This window comes from Natator depressus, chromosome 1 (genome assembly GCF_965152275.1).
Source record: "Natator depressus isolate rNatDep1 chromosome 1, rNatDep2.hap1, whole genome shotgun sequence".
NCBI classification, from domain to species: domain Eukaryota; kingdom Metazoa; phylum Chordata; order Testudines; family Cheloniidae; genus Natator; species Natator depressus.
Window position 1 is genome coordinate 281,431,080 of NC_134234.1, and position 21,984 is coordinate 281,453,063.

The following is a 21,984-nucleotide window of genomic DNA, read 5'->3' on the forward strand; positions in this document are numbered from 1 at the left end:
ATGACCCTTGGTAAATTGTTCCAATGGTTAATTATCCTCACTAAAAAAATTTACGCCTTATTTCTAGTCTGAATTTGTCTAGCTTCAACTTCCAGTCATTGGATGGTGTTATAAAACTTTTTCTGCCAGACTGAAGAGCCCATTATTGAACATTTGTTCCCATGAAGGTAGTTATTGACTGTACTCAGGTCACACCTCCTCTTTGTTAAACTAAATGGATTGAGCTCTTTGAGTCTATCACTATAAAGCATGCTTTTAAATCCTTTAGATCAATCTCATGGCTCTTCTCTGAACCCTCTCCAATTTATCAACATCCTTCTTGAACTGTGGACACCAAAACTGGACACAGTATTCCAGCAGTAGTTGCATCAGTTCCAAATACAGAGGTAAAATAACCTCTCTACTCCTACTCAAGATTCCCCTACTTATGCATCCCAGGATCACATCAGCTCTTTTGGCCACAGCGTCACACTGGGAGCTCACGTTCAGCTGATTACCTATCATGATCCCCAAACCTTTTTCAGAGTCACTGCTTCCAGGGATAGAGTCCGTCCCCCCCCCCACCTCCCCTACTGCAAGTATGGCCTATATTCTTTGTTCCTAGATGCATATAATTACATATTAAAATGAATATTGTTTGCTTGCCTAAGCTTCCAGAACATTTTGAATTTGTAACTATCATGGGGCTCTCAGCCGCAGCTAGTGCACTAAGAGTGGCAGGAAGCAGCCACTATAAAGTACATGCACGCACATGTGTGTGAGTACACGCATGTACTGCTGCGGGATGTAGGAGAGAAAACAAAAGGGATTGTGAAAGCATTCAAGCTTCCTACTCTCAAGCCACAGTCCAAGGCAGCAGAGGCCTTGCAACATCACTCAGATGTTTGGAGGACACATTTCGCCTTAGTTCCACTAGCATGACTCGTCTAGCCTACATCTACAATTCATGAACCCTATTTCTTCACTATTTTGGTCGCAGCTTCCAAAAACCATAGTTATTCCCCTTCCCTCCCCCTATACTTTTGTTGGCTGCTGTACATTGTTTTAAGTGAATCTCTAATGAAGAAGAATAGTTCAGGGTGACAACGGTGAATTATATGGAAAATTATGGAAAAGGTTTCTTACAGGCATAAAGTTGTTGATCCTTATTGGAGTTACACCTTGACTGTTTAAAACCTTTATGAAGCAAGTGCTGAGTTAATAAGTTGCAGACTTTGGATCAATGGTTAGGGGGATACCTTTTTCCTCTTAAGAGAGGCAAATGATTTTGTAGGCTCAGGTAGAAAGGGACGGACGGTAGTATAACTGGTTTGTTGTGACTCAAGACTGTGTCACATGTAGTGAAATTCTGTTCCTGTTAACAGGACTGGTCCTAGAGCTCAGAGGATATTTCTACACCAGGGGCAGGGAACCTATGGCCAGTGAGCCAGATCCAGCCCTCTGCCTAATTTCATCCTACCTGCAGCAAGTCTCCGTGCCACGGGCCGGAAGCCCCAAGGCTTGGCGTCCCCCTGTGGGGCTCAACCCGCAAGCACTGGCTCACCCCGCTGCAGGGGAAGCTAGGGTTGCCAGGCCATTAAAAGTCTGGTTGGGTCTGCACAGCTCCTGCAAGCAGCTGGCATGTCCCTGCGTCCCCTAGGCACAGGTGCGATCAGGGAACCATGGCTAATGGGAGCTGCAGGGTTAGCACCTGCGGGCGCAGACAGAGTGCACCACACAGAGCTTCCTGGCAACACCTCTGCCTAGGAGCTGCAGGGACATGCCAGCTGCTTCTGGGAGCAGTGCTGAGCCAGGGCAGGCAGGGAGCCTGCCTTAGCCACACTGCACTGCCGGAAGCCACCTGAGGTAAGCGTTGCCCCGCTGGAGCCTGCACCCTGAACCCCCGACCCAGGTCAGAATCCCCTCCCACACCCCAACTCCCGCCCAGAGCCCCTCCTGCACCCCAACCCCCTGCCCCAGTTTTGAGCCTCCTCACGGAGCCTGCACCCTGCACCCCAACCCGCACACCAACCCCTTGCCCCAGTCCCGAGCCTGCTCTCACATTCCAAACCCCTTGGCCCCAGCCCAGAGCCCCCTCCTGCGCCCAAACTCCCTCATCCCCAGCCCCACCCCAGAGCCCACTGTGATGTGTCATTCCATATTCTTTATGAAAATCTGCTTATGATATGAATATGACATAACTACGATATACTTTATACAAAATGGCTCATGTGAGATATCATTGGAAAGGTTATGATTTACTGAATGTGATTATCCTATTTGTACGCATGTATCATTTCTGTATCTGAAATTATGAATATTGACTATGTATGTATATTTCAACTATGTTACTTTGGGTGACGCCCCCTGCTAATACTTCAGGTACAACAATGAAAAAGTCTGACAGTGCTGATGGGCCATCAGCAAGAGACAATGGACTGTAAAAGAGCTTAGTCTTCCTGTGAATGTGTGGGTCAGCCTGTGAAGAATGGCTACAGGGGTCCTACAGAGGCATGTGACCAAGTCACCTGATACTGGAACCCATCTTGAATTCTGTACTTTTCCATGAGAAGCTGGGGGGGGGGGGGGGTGTCAAACTAGGAAACAAAGGACTCCCACCTTATGCAAATCCCATTTAAGGGTGGGAGTGAGGTAATCCAGGTCATCAACTCTCCCCTGCTATCCCACCCAAGATGACTGCTGGAAACAACTAACACTGAACTGGGGGGAAGAACTGGACCCAGACTGGAAGGGTGTCTGGCCTGTGAAGAAGATTATTAGAACCACATTTAGGGTGAGAACTTACATGTAACCAGTTTCTTTAGTGTTTTAAGCTTAGTTTGCGTGCTCTGTTTTATTTTCTTAGTAATCTGCCTTGTTCTGTCTGCTCCCTCCTTAACTACTTAAAATACACTTGTTGTACTTAATATATTGTAAACCAGAAATAAATTTAACAGTTCATGAGATTTCTAACTGGGGTGGGGGGAGAGAAGTTGTGTATACACTCAAACATTGAGGGAAGAGGCGAATTTCATATAATTTTGGGTTTGTACTCCAAAGGCAGGTGGACATCTGGGTGCTGTGGAAAGCCTCTTAAACTGAGCCTTCTCAGAGTGGCTCTGTTTCTCTGTGCAGCTGGCTGTGGCCCTGCCTGTGTGTTTGGCTGGAAAAGGCTGGGGAGCCTAGCCCAGCAAGACCAGGTAAAAGGGGGCACTGGCTTGCAGAAAAGGCTGCCTCCGTGGTGTCCCAGCACACCAAGTGACATCCCGAGCAGTCCAACCCGTCACACCCACATACATAGCTGGAGCCCTCACTCCTCCCACACCCCAACCCCTGCCCCTCTGCAGAGCCCCCTCCCAAACCCTGAACCCACTTCTGGCCCTACCCCGGAGCCTGGGGAAGCCCTGAGTCTCAGCACCCCCTCCCCTGCACAGGGCTGTGTGTGGCCCATGACTGATTTTTCTGTGGGTCATGATAGGACCTTGATAGAAAAAAGGCTCCCCACCCCTGGTCTACACGGCAGTGTAAGCCTAGGGTTAGTAGAATTTGAGTTAGCAGATCCAGGGTTTCAGGGGCATGTGCAAAAATTTAACTTTGACCCCTTTTGGGGTGGCACGTTCTGTTTCCCTTTCCCCACCAGCTCTGGCAGGAGCTCACTCTTCCATCCCTCTCCCCTGCCTTGGCTCTGGCTCCAGTAGGAAGTTGCTCTTCCCTCCGACCCGACAGGAACTTGCTCTCCTCCCTGCAGCCCCGGGGCCAGGAGGAGCTTGCTCTCTCTGCCACCACGGCCCCAGGGCTGGAGGAGTTCTGTGCCCCCAACAATTATTGGTGAGGCCCATGCCCCTACTTCCCCCACCCCCTTGAGCGCACCCCTGTTGGGTTTGTTAACCTAGGGCTTGAGCACCTGCACTCATTTGTAACCCAAGGTTAGGAATTGTTGAATATTGGGTCCCAATCTGGGGCTCCAGTATCTACACTGCATTATGCAGGTCCAAGTCCCACTACCCATAGTCAAGACTTCGCAGTGCTCTCCCAAAATATGGCCGGTTTTACCCCTTTGTTCATGGTGCAGTGTGGGAAAACTTGACTGTCCTCTGAACTTAACTACCCAGAGAACAAAGAAAATCAGTCCACAGGATTGTGGGATACTTTTGGTGGACTCCCATGCAAGAGTCCAGTGGGGTGAGTCCAGGGTCTACACTGCAAAGCAATAGGCTTGAACCCTGGGTCCTGACTTGATTCAGGCTCAAACCCTACACTCCCATGTGGTCCTGGGACCCTAGGTCCAAGCGCTGGGTTAGCACGATTTGTGTGCAGACAGAAGTGGAATTAGACTTGAGCCTGAGTTCAAACTCTGGGTTTACACTGCAGTGTAGACATACCCGCGGTGGCCTTGTGCTGCCCCTGCATCAGGGTAGTTCTTCATGGCCCATTATGACTCCTGTATAGCCCCTATACACTCCACAGAGGGGTCAGAGGAGAGACCAGAAATAGTCTATTGGTGTCCAACAGTAGGTTTTGTTCCATTTCTAAGTCCTAGCGTTCTGTATAGGTATGGTACAAATGTGGTGTAAATTATGCCTATCCAAGTTGTCTAAAGTGTAACAAAAACTCTGCTTTTATTTCATGCAAATGTCTTTTTCATTGTGTATAAAACTAAAGTGATCTGCAGAAACCTGCCTAATGTATTCAGTGTAGGCACCAGCTCGAAATATAAAACAATATTAAGTTGATGATTGTGATGGGCCAGGTGAGGCTGAAATGCTTCTATTTGAAGCAGAGTTACTATTAGTGGCCACAGGTGCCAACTTTCCTTGGTGGCGGTGGGTGCTTGCGCCCCCAGCCCCGCCCCCTCCCTGCCCCTATCGGACACCTCCCCAAATCCCCGCCCCAGCCCCACCTCTTCCCCAAGTGCGCTGCGTTCCTCCTCCTCCTCCTCCCCCCTCCCTCCCCGCGCTTGCCGTGTGAAACAGCTGTTTCTTGGCGCAAGCGCTGGGAGGGAGGGGGGAGAAGCAGGACGTGGCGGTGCGCCCACGGGCGGGGGCGGAGGCGGGGGCGGGGCGGGGAGCTGCCAGTGGGTGCAGAGCACCCACTGAGTCAGCGCCTAGGTTAGTGGCTGAAGGTAATCTGCAGATTTGGGAGTTTCTGAAGATGCAGACTCTCACCCTTGCCCATGATAAAGAAGTGCACAGAATGACTCAGGATTTCAGGGTGTGCTCCCCTTGGGTAATGATCCAATACAGCAGCCTTCAGCTATTGTGAGCTACACAAACGTAAATTAAACCAGGTGTCAAGGGTTCCTAGGGTCTGATGCAGAAGCCAATGGTCAGCAAGGCACAAGAAAGCCGTGGTAAAGCCTGGCCATTCCTAGGCCTCTTTCCCAACATAGGTAATAGGGAGGGGCTGACACAGCAGTTGATGGGCTGGCTCTATACCCTTATAAGATCCCCCACACTGAGGTGATCCTCCCTACAGTATAGGGCCACTTTGCACCAGAAGCACAAAGCAAAGCAGCCTCAATACAGAGGAGAATCCACGACAAGACTATAACATGACAACAGACTACAGGTAAGTAACATGTGAAACAGTAATTTTTCCAGTCTGTAAATGCTTCAAATATATATGAGTGATATATCTTACAGAATGTTTATCCCCTCCCACCCCCAGTTACTAAGTTCAAATGCTCTATATAGCCCAGTGGTTCTCAAACTTTTGTACTGGTGACCCCTTTTACATAGCAAGCCTCTGAGTGCAACTCCCACTATAAATTAAAAACACTTTTTAATATATATATAACACCATTATAAATGCTGGATGCAAAGCGGGGCTTGGGTAGAGGCTGACAGCTCGTGTCCCCCCGTGTAATAACCTCCCGATGACCCCCAGTTTGAGAACCCCATAGCCCCCTCCCCATTCTGAAAACCAAAATAGAAGCAAGCCAACAAAAACAGTTGTGGAAAGTTTTTGATTGTTTCCATTCACTTTGATGATTGCCCATCTATTAGAGCAGAGACAATGCAGATGATATAAACAGATGAGTTTCTTCTAGCAGCCTATCATTATAGTTCATTCTTAAGGTCTCTTAGGTTAGGCATATGTTGAAGAAAACCATGATTGAATGAAAAAAAAATAATTACTAAGAGCTCATATTCCTTAGCTTTAGATTTGGAATATTTAGGCATTACACAGGGTATGAAATAGGGACTTATACACTGGCACTGATTTCAGAAAGCACAGTAAGAAACCTATCCATACACTGTATTCATGCAGAGATTGGAGTGTACTGTGCTGTTGTACCTTGTAACTATCCCCTAGTTTGAGGGCGAGCATTCTTTCAAATGCTTTGTTCTTCTACACCCACATTGATCTGAATTTTTATTTAATGTCCATATTTTTTGATTTGTGGCAGAACCTAGGTTTACAATAACCCAAACTGTTTAGAATATCAAAGCTTCTATCCGCCATCTATTTTAAAAATATGAATGCAGTGTATAAATGGGGATCAAACATGATTTTGGAGTGCCTCAGTTTTTGAGTCTCCCAACTTGAGAAACTGAATGAATTCATTGAATGACACCCTCTAAAGGGACCTGATTTTCGTAAAGTGCTGGTCACTCACCTGCTGAAAATCAGGCCCCTTTACGGTGCCAAAAAAATGGAGGCCCCCAAAAATTGCTAATCAATTTTGAAAATCTTTGCCATGGTGCTTATAACTCGACTGGTTAAACAATATGAATAACTATCTACAAAATTATTTTTAAATTCTGTTGTGGATAACAAATTGCCCTGCAACTAGGACTTAAAATCCAAATAAGATAATGAATTTATTTCACACTTACTGGGTGATCTGCATCCAGCTCAGAGCCATACATTAGAACTCTCTGCGAGCATTTGTCTAATTCAGCAATCTTCCTGGGGAACCAAGGGACACAATCAAGTTCTGTGGAAGATAGAGTGGGAATTGAAAATATTAGAGGGTAAGACTGGTGTGGTTTCTAAATGAAATGTTTACTAATTTCTAAATAAAGCAGCTTTACCGTCTTCATCAGTCCAGATGTTCTCTGGTGGATTAAGAGTTACGATGTTAGTCTGAAACTTTAGCAACTGAATTAGTTCATTAAATTCTTTCTTACTGCAGTCACATTCCACAAAAATTTCTACCTCTGAATTCCTCCTCTTGGATTTTCTTGATTCAATGTGAACCATACTCACATGCTTCTCCTGTGGGAAGATGAAACATTGGACTCTATATATAAACAATTCATTTAGAACAACAAAATTGGTAGCATGAATTTCTGTTATAGAAGTTTACATTAAAAATACTCAGCCTACTACTAAATGCATAACCAGTGATTTGTAGTGTATTAAAGAAAAAAATCTGCTCGCTTAAGGTAAAAATTGCTCTTTTTCATTAGATGACTATGATAACTATAATATCCACAGGGGATTTAAATGTGATTTACCAAGACCTTCTTTTACAAAGGATATTATGTTAGTTGTTTTAAAAATGATAATACAATGCTACATTGATATCAAAGGTAGATATAAAATATGCAGTGCATTGTCAGTGTTAATTTCAGTATATTTTAGTTTTTCCAACTAAGAACACCATGGGTACAAGAAGCTGCATTTATTCAATCTCTCTCTCGACAAGCTAAGAGAACATTTATTTTGTGATGATAATTATATTTCATTTCTCATCTATCTTCCTTGTACTAATTAGGAATCACCCTGGAATAAGAGTAACAAAATGCAAGTCCAGACCAACTGATTGTCTAGAATAACGACCCTGGTAAGATTTACAACCCTCAGTGAATATGGATGTCAAAATGGCCTTCCCCTGGTAGAACTCTCCCACCACACCACTGCTGATCTGCGAACGGGTGTCAAGAGGAGACTGCAAAACATTCATAATGATTTCTACTTTTGCATGCATGAGGCACAAACCTGTCAACCAATCCATTACTTTTTACTACCTTCCTCCCCACCCAGTAAAGAATGCCAAATCTGAAGAGATTTATACCGCTGTCTACACTTGGCCCCTACACTGTATGTATTTTCATTCTGGGTAAAATTCACCCCAGGGCAAAGGGCCAAGCACAAGTTTCTGCCAGTGCCTATGCACCTTCAGGGGCTTAAATGGTATGCAGTTTTTCCTCTGGCTTCCTGTATAGGGGTATGTTTCACCCTTGGTTAATACATTTGCATCTAATACTTATGTTCACAATAAAAGAAGTTTCCACCCTGATCACTTGTTGTAAACTCAATAAGATATTTCAGTTCATGTATTCTGGTACTGAACGCATACCTAGTTGCGTTAGTGACATTCCCCCTGGCACTATGCCTACTGGCACACTACAGCCTCACTCCTGTAACTGATAGCGCCTGGATGGCCTGCTGTGCTAGCAGTCTGCCCATCTGCAATCAACTGTATCAGGCCTTAATGTGTATTAACATGTTATAATTCCCATTCTACTGCCGAAGACCCTGATCCAACACCACACTTAAGCACATGCTTTAAGCAAATGAATAGTCCCACTGGAGCCAACACCAACATTAGAGTCAATGAGATGATTCTTGTGCTTAAAACTTAAGCTCAAGCTTCAGTGCTTTGCTGGATCAGGGCCTTTCACAGCTAGAACTTTAAGCACATGAGCAGTCCATTCATTTAACGGGGACTACGTATGTGCCCAAAGTCAAACACATGCTTTAAATACTTTGCTGGATTGGTTACGTGCTCAGTTAGCAATCAGATTGAAAGTGTTATGTCACATGCTTCTTTGACTTCAGCGGAGCTACACCAGTTTACACCAGCTGACAATTGACCCAAATGTCCCCAACCTTTCCATTAATTATAATGATTTGTAATATTTACCTGGAAGAGTCTGAGCGCTTTCACTAATCCACCAACTTCATTTTTCAAGGAAAACACTACAGCAGTCTTTCCGCTTTCAGAAACTGATTCACTTTTGCTGTTTTCTTTATTCCCTTTCTTCTCATCATTTTTACCAGAACTGGCTCGGTTTGGCTACAAGAAAGTAGATACAAAATACAGTAGTTTCCAATGCACATTTCTGAAAAATATCAAACATTCCTTTCACACAGACAGCTTTTGTCAGAAAACACCCGAATGAAAGTGATCCAAAAAAGATAAGCAGCATATTCAAAATCAGAAAAGGTAACAGACAAATGTCAGAGACGGAAGAGACCAATACAGAAATATGACACAAATAAAGCAATGTTACTACAGGTAATAAACAAAGATTGGATGGAACAATTCCTCACCCGGCTAAATTGTCGGAGCTCTGACTGCAATGGACTATGCCGACTGACACCAGCTGATGATCTGGCCCAGAATTTTGAAATTATTTGAATTGTCCATAAAATCCGCAAGCAGAAACTTCATATTCCCCATTGGACTAGATTTAACGTTGCCACCTACTTTTCATTGCTCCTAATGAACTAAAAGCTTTCCACTGATTATACAAATTAAAAAGGGAGAGGTGTTTAGGCTCTATCTATCATAGAAGAAATCTGAATTAACTGAACCTTTTTAAAATTTGTTTCAGCCAACTAAGTCTGACCCCCTGAGAACAGTCCATTTATCCCAAAGGAGCATTTCCTTTTTTATTTTTACACTGTTGAGCTTCCCACACCTGTAAGATTCTCTCTGTGCTGAATTTCCTTCTACATTTTCCAATAGTGCAATATCCACAGCTTAAGTCTTTTTTGAGATGCCTCTAAGTAGTCCATACATATATCAAGAGCTTTAGTAATAATGGCCAAGATTCTCAAAAGTGACTAGCACTGGGTGTTGTGCTTGAGATACGTGAATGCAGACAGATCTTCAGAGGGCATGTATTCTGCACTTATGAACATTAGACCCTTTTAAAAGTGTTTCAGATGTTTGCAACCAAAAAACATGACTATCTTGGCCACCGTGTCCATTTCCAATGTAAATGTTCATTGGTAAATTCTGTTCTTGAGATAAAAACAGTGAACCAGCAATTTGGGGAGAGGGGAGCCAACAATACAGGAGGGCAGCTAACAAGGTTTGGAACCTTTAAAGCCATGTTCAAATCATTCCAAAAAACTATTTTTAAGAATAGGTGGGAACCCTGCGGCAGTTCACCTCCTTATTTCCATCAGATCCTCCAGTGACTTCAGTGGAGCCGTGACAATTTACTCCAACTGAGGAGCTGCCCTGAGTCCCAAACACAGTTTTCAAAAGCAGATTTAATAAGGTTTTGCCTAGTCCTCATTGACCAGGCACAGTATCTTAAACTTCTTTTAGGCTAAATCCTTTAAAAATTGGATCAGATACTTTCTAAAACAAATCTCCATTGCTGACAAGGACTAATCTGTAATTGACACAGTTTCAGTACAGACAGTTCAGTGCATCCAGACTGAACTGATTTAAGTTTTACCCCCAGGCTAGTCCATACTAGCAGTGTCCTAAACTATTTAAATTACAATGTCCTCTGGGTAAATAGCCTGCAATTCCCCGGTCAGTTCCCAGAAGCTAGGCATTCTGGAATATTTCACACAGCCACCATACATGGTGGGAAGGTAGAGAGACGACAAGTGACGTGTTTCAGCTTTTCTGAATCCACAACGGCACTAAAGCAGTACAAGCTGAACCGGTTAAACTTTAACTAGTTACAAAACCAGTTAAAACCTTTAGCCTGTTCTAACCATTTATTCGAGTATTTGTAAATCATCTGGGGTGTTTTGTCTGTGTGGACACAGGCATCCTAGAGGCTTTAACCAATTTAATTTTTCTAGTGAAGACTGTCTGAGCCCTGGTCTACACTGGGGCGGGGGGGGGGGGGGAAAATCGATCTAAGTTATGCAACTTCAACTACGTGAATAACGTAGCTGAAGTCGGCGTACTTAGATCGACTTACTGTGGTGTCTTCACCGCGGTGAGTCAACTGCTGCCACTCCCCCGTCGACTCTGCCTGTGCCTCTCGTGGCGCTGGAGTACAGGAGTCGATGGGAGAGCGCTCGGGGGTCGATTTATCGCGTCTAGACTAGACGCGATAGATCGATCCCCGCTGGATTGATTGCTGCCTGCCGATCCGGGGGGTAATGAAGACATACCCTCAGTGTCAGCAACAAGTGCAGGTAGGTGCACCAGTGCTGCATGTAGTTTAGCAGTAAACTAGGCTTTCACACATTTTTTTTGGCCAGTCAAAACTTGTTTGAATCCAGTTTATCTAGAACTTGTAGAAGGGGCCAAGTGGTTCAGTAACCATGTGTGGGCCTAGTTCCCTATTTTATGCTCAAACTTTTTAAAAAAACAGTTTTGAACAATGTTTGGCCCCATATTGGGTGATAGGATTGTCTGAAATCAATCCAGCTGGAACTATGTTTAGATTGAGTCCAAACTTAAACAGTTTTCTAACATGGTTAAAAGTCAAGTGTAGACAGGGTCTGCATGAGTTTGCACTTATGAAATGGATCACCCCATTGTCTTTAGCTAGCAAGCTTCTTTTAGGCCCTGATTCAGGAAAGCACTCAAGTATATGCTTAACTTGAAATATGTGCTCCTGAATTGGGGCCTTACAAGTTTGTTTTTAATCTTTTTTTTGTTGTTGTTATAGTTAAACATTTTTTCCAATTATTATTTGGGAGATAACTTACATGTCAAGTATGCAGCCTACATGTGCTTTGACAAAAATACTATTTTTAATTTTGCAGTCTATCTAGACTTGTCTGTGTGTGTCCATTTTTAGAAGGAAAGTACAGAGAGGCATATTAATTTACTTCCCAATCCTGAAAGGTGCTAAGCACCAATTGACTTCAGTGGGAAATGATGGTACTCAGCACCTCCCAAGATTGAGCCCCCTGAGTTCTTGTAATGGTGTCAAATGGATAATATCGGAAATGTCTGCTAAAAGCCACCATTCAGCCTGTGAAAACTAGATGAGCTAATCATTATGAAATAACAGAAGAAACTGTGATACTGTGAGAATTAACCTTATTAGCCATGCAGGTTATTACTGTATGTGATTAAATAATGGACTTGTAGATGGTCTTTCCTAATGACGATGATGTATTATTATCAGGAGCAAGTGCAAATATTCAAGAAATCATAGAGTTAAAGCAGAATCCTAGTGAAGAGAGAAACACTAAGACATCTTATATAGGCAGTAAAACAGATTCACCCCGTTTAGTCCAGTGATCCTTATTCTAAGATTTCCCAGTGATATCAATAAACACCAATAAAACAGGTAGAGATGAGTAAACACTTAAATATGCATATATGATAGTAACACAAATAGGGATATTTCATCTTTACTATAAAGACAATGGGTCAAATCCACAGCTGGTGTAAAATGGCATAACTCCAGTGAATCCAATAAAGCTATGCTGATTTACATCAATTGAGGATCTGGCCCCATATTTTCCACATCTCTCTCTCTCTGTTTTACTATTATTTGTCAAAGTAGATTATTAATATGTATGAATTATATTAGCATTTTATACAAAAATATACAGATGCCATTTGTTTGCATAAAAAGTTGAAATACAACCATGAAGCGGTTGGTGTAACACTCTGAAAATACCAAAGTATCTGCTGGGTCTTCAGATCATACTACAAAGATTATTTTACATCTTTCGATAGTATTTTTACCTGAGGAGACATTTTTAGCTACACATTTTTCTATATGCTATTGTATCAAAGGAATCAAAACTCTAATATGTCAAAGCCAAGTATTCACACTGTATCAAAACGCTGGACTCACCAACTCAGTGTAAATGTATCTGATTTGTAAATGATCTCAAAATAATTGGTCCCAAACCTGCAACTGACTCTGTGAAGATAGACTGTGCTGCCCATGGAGCATCAATTGCAAGATCAGGGTCTATAAAATTACTTAGGTATTTTCATTTTATTGACTCTGATTCAACCAAACACTTAAGCACATGTCTAATCTGAGAGTGCAGGTCAGTCCAATTGACTTTGCTGGGACTACTCACACGGTTAACATAAAAGACAGGCATTTACTAACTAGCTGAATGGAGGCCAAACTCGTTTACTATTGATTTTAGGAGTACTAAACATGGTGATTCTCTCTGACATTGCCTGTGAAATTTAATAGGCTTTTTGCTATATTTTATCTGAAGACACTATACAAAAGTACTAGTGGTGATTAGGACTAGAAGGAATTGGTCAAACCTAGTTACAAATAAACAAGGTCATTCAATATTTTCAATTATTAAAAAACAAGGCCAACAGGTAGCTTGCAGGGTGTCCCCCAGGTGTGTAAACTATTTGTAGCATTAGCTATCTGAATAAAAATGACTTATTTAGAAGAATCTAAGAATAATATTATCTGCTTTCCCTCTCTGTATTTGGGCTTATGTTATTTTCCTTCTATGCTTGCTTTCTTTGTTTTTGCTGCTACCACCACGTGATAATTACTATTCTGAAATATTGAAACCAAGATTACAATTTTCCTTTTGAGAATTCTCAATAACTTCTGTTGCTTGCTTTGGAAACCACGTACTAAATATGGGCAGAACCTTTGATGCTACTTTTTGGATTTAAAAAGCAAAATCAAGAAAGCCCTAAAATACGGAGCACATGCAAGCCCACCCGCTGAGCACAAAACACATCCCAAGAGCGATGCAGTGTTATTGTTCCCCCCCCCCCCCCGGATCTCTCTATAGCATCACTGGATTAGAGGTTTACACTCGGTGAGTATCGCGTGGGAATACGTACACACTCCAAACAGTAATTGACAGAGTTTGGGCGCACGATGGAGGTAAATCAGAGCCCATCGTTATCGAGCACACGGATGCCCTGGGCAGCTGCAGCGTGACAGCCCGGGATACTTACTGTCAGGTTGCTGAGTCCTGGGTGCTCCCCAGGCACGGCTGAGTCGAGGGAGAGCCCTCTCCTGGCCCAGTATTTACTGGAGAACATCATCATTGCGGGCTGCATGGGGCCCCGTGTGTAGTTTGCTTCCTCCACAGCAGGGGGAACCCGGCGGCAGGCTGCAGGCAGCGCGGTGTGAGCTCTCCCCTGGCGGCGGCAGCGGCTTTTATGCGCCCGGCCGGCAGCTGATGGGAGGCTGATAGGGAGGCTCGTGTGTGGCGGGCGGATGCCAGCGCAGGTTGCCTTGGTGGGAGCTGGTTCGTTCACACGCTGGCTGCGCTGTCGCAGCCTGGAGGAGCGGCCGGCAGGAGCCCAGCAGGGGAGCGGCTGGGTTAGGTTTTTACACCGATCCTGGAGAGGGGCGGCTTCACCTGCGAGCAAAGGGGCCCCAGCCAGGCTCGAGCCGGCGTGACTGCTGCGGCTGGTGCCAGGAACCCCCCGCCCCAGCCCGGGAGCTAATGAGGCTGCTTGCGGTGTGGAAACGTTCCGCAGCTGCTCACATCTGGGCTGATGCCCGCCCCAGGGGAAGCTGTGGAAGGAGCCCAGCGACCCAGCCCCCCTCCAGGCTACCTTACACCTGTGGGGGGTGGGGCAGCGACTCAGCCACCTCCAGGGCTGCCTGACACCTGTGGGGCCCAGCGATCCGGCCACAGCCCGGGCTGCCTTACACCCATAGGGGCCAGTCCCCCGCCAAACTGCCTTACATCTGTGGGGCCCAGCGATCCGGCCACAGCCCGGGCTGCCTTACACCTGTGGGGTCCAGCAACATAATACTTCTGGCCTGTCACTTCCTCCCTTCCTCCTCCACCCCTTAATTCCTTCTGTAGCACACTGTTTTGTCCCTATCACTGGGCTACACACCTAGAACATTATTGAACTCAATGTTAGTTAACATTATGATCGTCCTGAGGCAAAATGAACAGAAGCCAGCACAACACAGCCCCAAGTCGGGGAGGTAGTTCCTCCTTCACTGGGACCGGCATGGGGGGAAAGGTGACTTAAAAAACACAGCACAACAGCCTGAGTTGTGGCCTGCAGCCCTGCACTTATGATGTTCCAGGTTTCCCTCAGTTAATGCCAGCAGTAGCCTTTAAAGGAGAGCTGGAGAGGAATGGTACTCAACTTACTTCCTATTTGCATAAAATCACAGCTGTTAGAGAGGGGAAAGACCTATCAAATCTTCCAGACAGCCATCCAAGCTTGATTTAAAGGTCTCATCCTAATTCATCCTCCAATCGGTGCATAATCATTCCCTACAATAAATTAACACTATGGAGCTTCCAGGGACCAAAGATCTGTTATTGAACATTCCAGGTCCTCAGGTGTTCTCTGCAGACCCTAGAACAGGGTCGGCAACCTGCAGCACGCAAACCGATTTTTACTGGCACACTGCCGCCAGCCGGGGTCCCAGCCGCTGGCCCCACTCAGCCCACTGCCTGCCTGGGTGAATGGGACCCCAGGCCGGCAGCAGGCTGAGTGGGGCCAGCGGACGGGACCCCGGCTGGCAGGAGCCGGCGGACGGAACCCCAGACCGGCGGCAGGTGAGCCGCTGCCGGTCTGGGGTTCTGTCCGCCACCCCACTCAGCCTACCGACAGTCTGGGGTTCCAGCCGCTGGCCCCTTGCCAGCCAGGATCCCAGCCATCGGCCCTGCTCAGCCTGCTGCCGGCCTGGGATACCAGCCGCTGGCCCCACTCACCTAGCTACTGGTCTGGGGTTCCAGCCGGGGTCCTGGCCACCGGACCCGCTCAGCCCGCTGCCAGTCTGGGGTTCCGTTGGGGGCCCCTGTAAAGGTAAAATTTATTACTGGCACGCGAAACCTTAATTAAGACTTGGCATGCCACTTCTCAAAGGTTGCCAACCCCTGCCCTAGAAGATCCATAGCTACAGCCCAACCCACACACTAGGCCTAACCTTGCTCACTACAAGGACCACATTTAGCACTACAGAGCTTTCAAGGTCCACAGCTAGGATCACTTTCAAAGTTTGTGGAATGATTATGCAGAACTTGTAGGCTGTGTTTATTGCTATTATCCCCATGACTCTCCTAAAGTCTACAGACCACTAACTACATTAAGTGAGTTTACAAACTGTACAGGCACACCCAAGAACGTGTGTAAATTCCATGAGTCAAATAGCTCCCATTTAAGGAGGTTACAAAGCCAGTAGAACTGAATTCTGTAAGAAACTAAGCTGGAATTATTAAACCATCTGAGTCTGGTCTCAAAGGGAGTAAACACTGACCCACACAATCAAACCCCTCAAACAGAAAACTTTTTAAAGTAGGTGACATACAGAAAAATCCTTACACAATGAGTTTCTATAGAGGATTTTCACCATGGAAAATTCCTATGCCAGAGTTTAGATGTGGATTTTTTTTTCTTTTAGAAAGAAACTCAAGATGCAGAACTTTTTCTTCATAGAAACTCACTTAATTTTTCTTTTTATGTGAAAAATTGAAGACGTTTCAAAGAAGAGCCATACAAATTATTCCAGGACTGTAAAAAAATGCCTGATAGATTTAAGGAGCTCATTTTAATTAATTTTGTCAAAGAGAGTTTAAGAGATGATCACATTCAATAGGATTACCTAGGAAGGAGTACTGTGGAAAGGGATCTGGGGGGCATAGTGGACCACAAGCTAAATATGAGTCAACAGTGTAACACCGTTGCAAAAAAAGTGAACATCATTCTGGGATGTATTAGCAGGAATGTTGTAAGCAAGACACGAGAAGTAATTCTTCCGCTCTACTCCGCGCTGATTAGCCCTCAACTTGAGAATTGTATCCAGTTCTGGGTGCCATATTTCAGGAAAGATGTGGACAAAGAGAAAGTCCAGAGAAGAGCAACAAAAATGATTAAAGGTCTAGAAGACATGACCTATGAGGGAAGATGGAAAAAACTGGGTTTGTTTAGTCTGGAAAAAAGGATACAGAGGGGACAGGATAACAGTTTTCAAGTACATAAAAGGTTGTTACAAGGAGGGAGAGAGAAAAAAAAATGTTGTTCTTAACCTCTGAGGATAGGACAAGAAGTAATAGGCATTAGGAAAAACTTCCTGTCAGGGTGGTTAAGCACTGGAATAAATTACCTAGGGAGGTTGTGGAATCTCCATCATTGGAGATTTTTAAGCACAGTTTAGACAAACACCTGTCAGGGATGGTCTAGATCAGGGGTGGCCAACCTGTGGCTCTTCAGAAGTTAATATGTGGCTCCTTGACTAGGCACTGACTCAGGGGCTGGAGCTACAGGCGCCAACTTTCCAATGTGCCAGGGGGTGCTCACTGCTCAACCCATGGCTCTGCCATGGGCCCTGCCCCCACTCCACCCCTCCTGCAGTGCCCTTGCTTCCCCCCACCCTCCCCAGCCTCCTGCATGCAATGAAACAGCTCATCGGGAGGTGCTGATCGACAGGGCTGCCGGTGGGTGGGAGGTGCCGGGAGCAGGGTAGGGGAGCTGATGGAGGGCTGCTGACATATTACTGTGGCTCTTTGGCAATGTACATTGGTAAATTCTGGCTCCTTCTCAGGCTCAGGTTGGCCACCCCTGGACTAGGTAATCATGATGATCCCATCTAACCTTAAGAATCTATACATCAATCTTTTTCTATGAATTCTTCTATAAAAACCTCAGAGGTTTTTTTCTGCTTATACATACCATGACTTCATTCCTCAGTTATACACGTCCATCTGAAGGGGTGAAACATAAAAGCTTTTAAGCAGCCCAAGACAACATAAGTACTGGAATTGATTATTGTACCTTAGGCAAATAAAACTTGGATAATTTAAGTGAGTAGAACTTAATTACTCAAACAGTAATTTAGCCAGAATACCATAGTTGAATGTCTACGTTTTGGAGGACTAGTATTGGAATTGTTTCAGGATTTGTTTTTAAATCAACAAAATTAATTTTAGACCAAATCAAATATCCCATTTCACATGGCAATCTTCTCTTGCTTTCTCTTATTTTTGCTCTCTTTCCTTCTTCCCTTTTCTGACGCCTAGCCATAAAAACACTTTGAATAAAGAAGTTATTTTATATAATGTAAATGAAACTGAGCTACCAATGCAGTGGGATTTTTAATAAGTGTCAGAATCTCTGTTTTAAGTCTCATTCAAACATACTGTTTCCAGCTTTATAGTGTTCTCTAACGCCATGCTGGGGCATTGGTTACTACCATGTCAAATGAAAGAGTGCCCTCTATTGAGCCATCAGAAGTCTCCCATCCAGCAACTGCCTAGGCCCAACCTGGCTAAGGAGGACATTAACAAGATCAAAGCCTAAAATGGTATGACTATAAAATACATACAAATTGCAAATGAGAAACTGCAAGTAGATGTCAGTGACTAGGATACTAGCTTATTAGTCCAAGGCTACACTAGAAAAGTTTTATGGGCCCAGCTGTAGTGGCAACCCTCTCTACCATAGATGCAGCTTATACGAGAAAAAAAATGGTATCGCTGTACCAGCAAAACTCACTTTTAGCTGGTATAATTAATTGCGGTTAGGGCTTATGCCACTGTAGAAATGTTGCAATACATAAATCCCCTCACCAACATTGCTATACTGGCAAAAGTTTCTAGTGGTAGGCCTGGCCTTTGTCAATCAAGCCACTTCTCCCCAGAGGAAGAATGGTCTTGTGGTTGAGGATTAGGACTGTGAATTCAAGTGTCATAGTTTCAATTCCCAGCTCTACCATAGACTTCTTGTGTGACCGTGGACAAGTCATTTAATCTCTGTGTCTCAGTTCCCTATCTGTAAAGCAGAGTAATACTTCCTTTCTCCCACCCTTTGCTTGTCTATTTAGATTAACTCATGAGAGCAGGGACTGTTGCTTGCTATGTATATTGTGACAAAGTTCCTCCTCTGCCTCGGTGGGTCCTGCGTTTATTGCCTCAGAGATTTCACGGCAGCCCTCAGTTTGGCCATTCTTGCTAGTGGCTCAAACCTGCCATCCACTCAGCTAACCTCATTACTGGCCGGCATGGGGGAAACGGAGAACAATCCCCACAGTCTCTGTGTCCCACCTCGTGGGTCGGCGACAGGGCAGATCCCTTTCCAATTTAGACCTTCCCTTCTGGTGTTTCTCACAGATCAGCTCAACTCCTCCTGTGTCTGATCAGGAGTTGGGGAGATGGGGGGGAACCCGGGCCCACCCTCTACACCAGGTTCCAGCCCAGGGCCATGTGGATAGCAGCTGTCCACAATGTTCCCTATATCAGCTGCGTGACAGCTACAACTCCCTAGGCTACTTCCCCATTGCCTTCCTCCCAGCACCTTCTTTATCCTCACTGCAGGATCTTCCTCCTGAAGCCTGATCACACTTGAACTCTTCACTCCTCCAGCAGCACGCCTTCTCACTCCCTGCTCCTGGTGCGCTCCCCTACTAACTGATGGGAGGTCCTTTTTAAACCAGGTGTCCTGATTAGCCTGCCTACTGTAATTGAATCTAGAAAGTTCTTAATTGGCTCCGGGTGTCTTGATTAGCTTGCCTGTCTTAATTGGTTCTGGCAGGTTCCTGATTGCTCTAGGGCGGCCCCTGATTGCTCTAGGGCGGCTCTGGTCACTCAGGGAACAGAAAACTGTTCATTCAGTGGCCAATATATTTGCCTTCTACCAGACTCCTGTATCCCACTGGTCTGGGTCTGTCACAATATGTAGATGGTCCAGGTCAATCTCAGTTAGGTCCTGTAGTTGCTACTGTAAAACAACAACAAAAATGGTAACTCACTTCTTGTAACTGTTGTTCTTCAAGATGTGTTGTTCAAGTCCATTCCAATCAGGTGTGTGCAAACATGCATGGCAGTTGGAAGATTTTTCCCCTCGCAGTGTCAGTTGGGTCGGGGTCCAGGCACCCGCTGGAGCGGCACCATCATGGCGCTCAATATAGGGCCTACTGACCTGCCACCTCCTCAGTTCCTTCTTGCCAGCTCCTCCGACAGAGGGGTAGGTGGGTGGGTATTGGAATGGACATGAACACCACAACTCGAACAACTGTTACGAGAAGGTGAGTAACCGTTTTTTCTTCTTCGAGTGCTTGTTCATGTCAATTCCAAATCAGGTGACTCCCAAGCCTAAATTCAGGGGGCGGCATCAGAGCTATCCACTGATCTACCGAAAGCCGCATCGCCTCTGGCCTGCTGGGTAATCGCATAATGCGCGGTGAGAGTAGGTATGGAGGCCCACGTTGCCGCTCTGCATATTTCCTGGGTCGGGACTTGTGCCAGGAACACTGCTGAAGAAGCTTGCACCCTAGTGGAGTGCACTGTTAGTGGAGGGGCAAGCACCTCTGCCAGATTATAGCATTCATGGATGCAGGATGTGATCCATGAGGAAATTCATTGGGAGGAGACTGGAAGACCCTTGATCCTGTCTGCCACGGCCACAAACAGTTGAATGGACTTCCTACTGTTTCATTCCGTCGATGTAAAAGGCTAGCGCTCTGCGGACATCCAATGAATGAAGCCTCTGCTCTCTGCCACTTGAGTGCGGCTTAGGATAGAACACTGGGAGGAAGATGTCCTGGTTGATGTGAAACTGGGAGACAAGCTTCGGGAGAAAAGCTGGATGTGGCCTGAGCTGAACCTTGTACTTACAGAACACGGCGTAAGGGGGCTCTGATGTTAGGGCCTTGAGCTCAGACACCCTCCTAGCTGAGGTTATCGCTACCAGAAACGCCACCTTGTATGACAGGTAGAGAACAAGTCGCCAGCGGTTCAAAGGGCAGACCCATCAATTTGGAAAGGACCAGATTGAGGTCCCAGGTCGGGGTCAGTTGCCGGACATGTAGATATAGCCTGTTGTGACCATTCAGGAAACGGCTAACCATAGGGTTGGCAAAAACCACCGGCCCTCTGAGCCTGGATGGAAGGCAGAGATGGTGGCCAAGTGAACCCTTATTGACAACATGGGCAGACCCTGCTGCTTGAGATGGAGAAGGTAGTCCCGTATGAGTGGTATAGAGGTGAGCATCAGGGACAAGTGGTGCTGCGCTGACCAGAATGAGAATTTCTTCCACTTGGCAAGGCAGTTAGCCCTGGTTGAGGATTTCCTACTACCAAAGAGGAGTTGTTTAACTGGGTCCAAGCAGAAGAGCTCAGTGGGGTTCAGCCAGGGAGCTTCCACACCATGAGGCGCAACGACTCGAGGTTCAGATGCTGGAGATGGCTGTGATCCTAGTTATTAAGTCCGAGAGGAGCAGCAGGGTGAATGAGGTTTCCACTCACATTTCCCAGGGTGATGTGTACCAGTGTTGGCGGAGCCAGGCTGGAGCTATCAATATGACTGAAGACTCTTCCCTCTGTATTTTGAGGAGCACTTTGTGAACGTGTTACCAGCACAAAATTCTCTGTTACTCACCCACTTAAGGGCACCCACCTTTATCCAGTTCCTAGGGCTCAAGGTGTAACCCTCTTAATTTAGGCACCCCCACCCTTTCCCAGTTCCTAGGGCTCCAGGCAAAAACACCGAACTTTACCCCTCCGTGGGCTCCGGGCAAACACCCTTTCCCTGTGGACTCAGGGCTTAATCTTTTGTGGGTTTACGGGGTCTTTTACCAGTGAAAGTGCCTTATTCAGTAATATAGTACATAACCTCTATTTATTAACAATAACCAAAAACAGAATGCACACACTACACATACAATGCTCACCACTCCCAGTAAGACAGATGAACTTTTCTTGATGGCCAGTCAGGATCAGGTCAGCGTTGAGGTCTGGCAGCTCTGATTTTTGGGGCTGTGTCCTGGAGGTGGTTCCCAAAGAACTTCCTTTTGGACCCCAGTTTATTGAATCCTTTTTAGCTGTACCTTAACCAATCATTATACTAAAATTTTAATAACGAATCCTAACATAGTGTAACAAAATTCTCTAACCAATCCTATCCCACCACCTTAATTAATTGTTTGTCTGTTACATAATTAATTTTGCTATGTATAAATTAAAGAACCAGACAGAGACCATATGGATAAACAATAGGGAAGTGGGGACCATAATGACAAAACAATAAAGAAATGAGGATTTCACAACCACAACTTATTGATAAGTGATTTCCTGACAGACAGGAGGAATCTGGTGGACTTTAAATGCATCTGAAGAAGTGTTTTTTTTACCCACAAAAGC

The 21,984-nt window shown here is 45.4% G+C and overlaps 1 protein-coding gene across 3 annotated transcripts in view; it reads right to left on the reverse strand.

Annotated features, from left to right (window-relative positions):
• TPH2 (tryptophan hydroxylase 2) overlaps positions 1–14,084 on the reverse strand; it is a 72,622-nt gene extending 58,538 nt beyond the window's left edge. For 2 of the 3 annotated variants that reach the window (XM_074942039.1, XM_074942038.1), the window contains exons 1-4: positions 13,829–14,084; positions 8,855–9,007; positions 7,017–7,200; positions 6,819–6,919 (exon numbers count right to left, since the gene is read on the reverse strand). In XM_074942039.1, coding sequence (XP_074798140.1) covers positions 6,819–6,919; positions 7,017–7,200; positions 8,855–9,007; positions 13,829–13,933 — 543 coding nt within the window. In that variant the 5' untranslated portion in view covers positions 13,934–14,084. The remainder of the gene's footprint in view (positions 1–6,818; positions 6,920–7,016; positions 7,201–8,854; positions 9,008–13,828) is intronic. The other variant, XM_074942037.1, reaches the window with a different exon arrangement.
• Between the last annotated feature and the right edge of the window lie 7,900 nt (positions 14,085–21,984).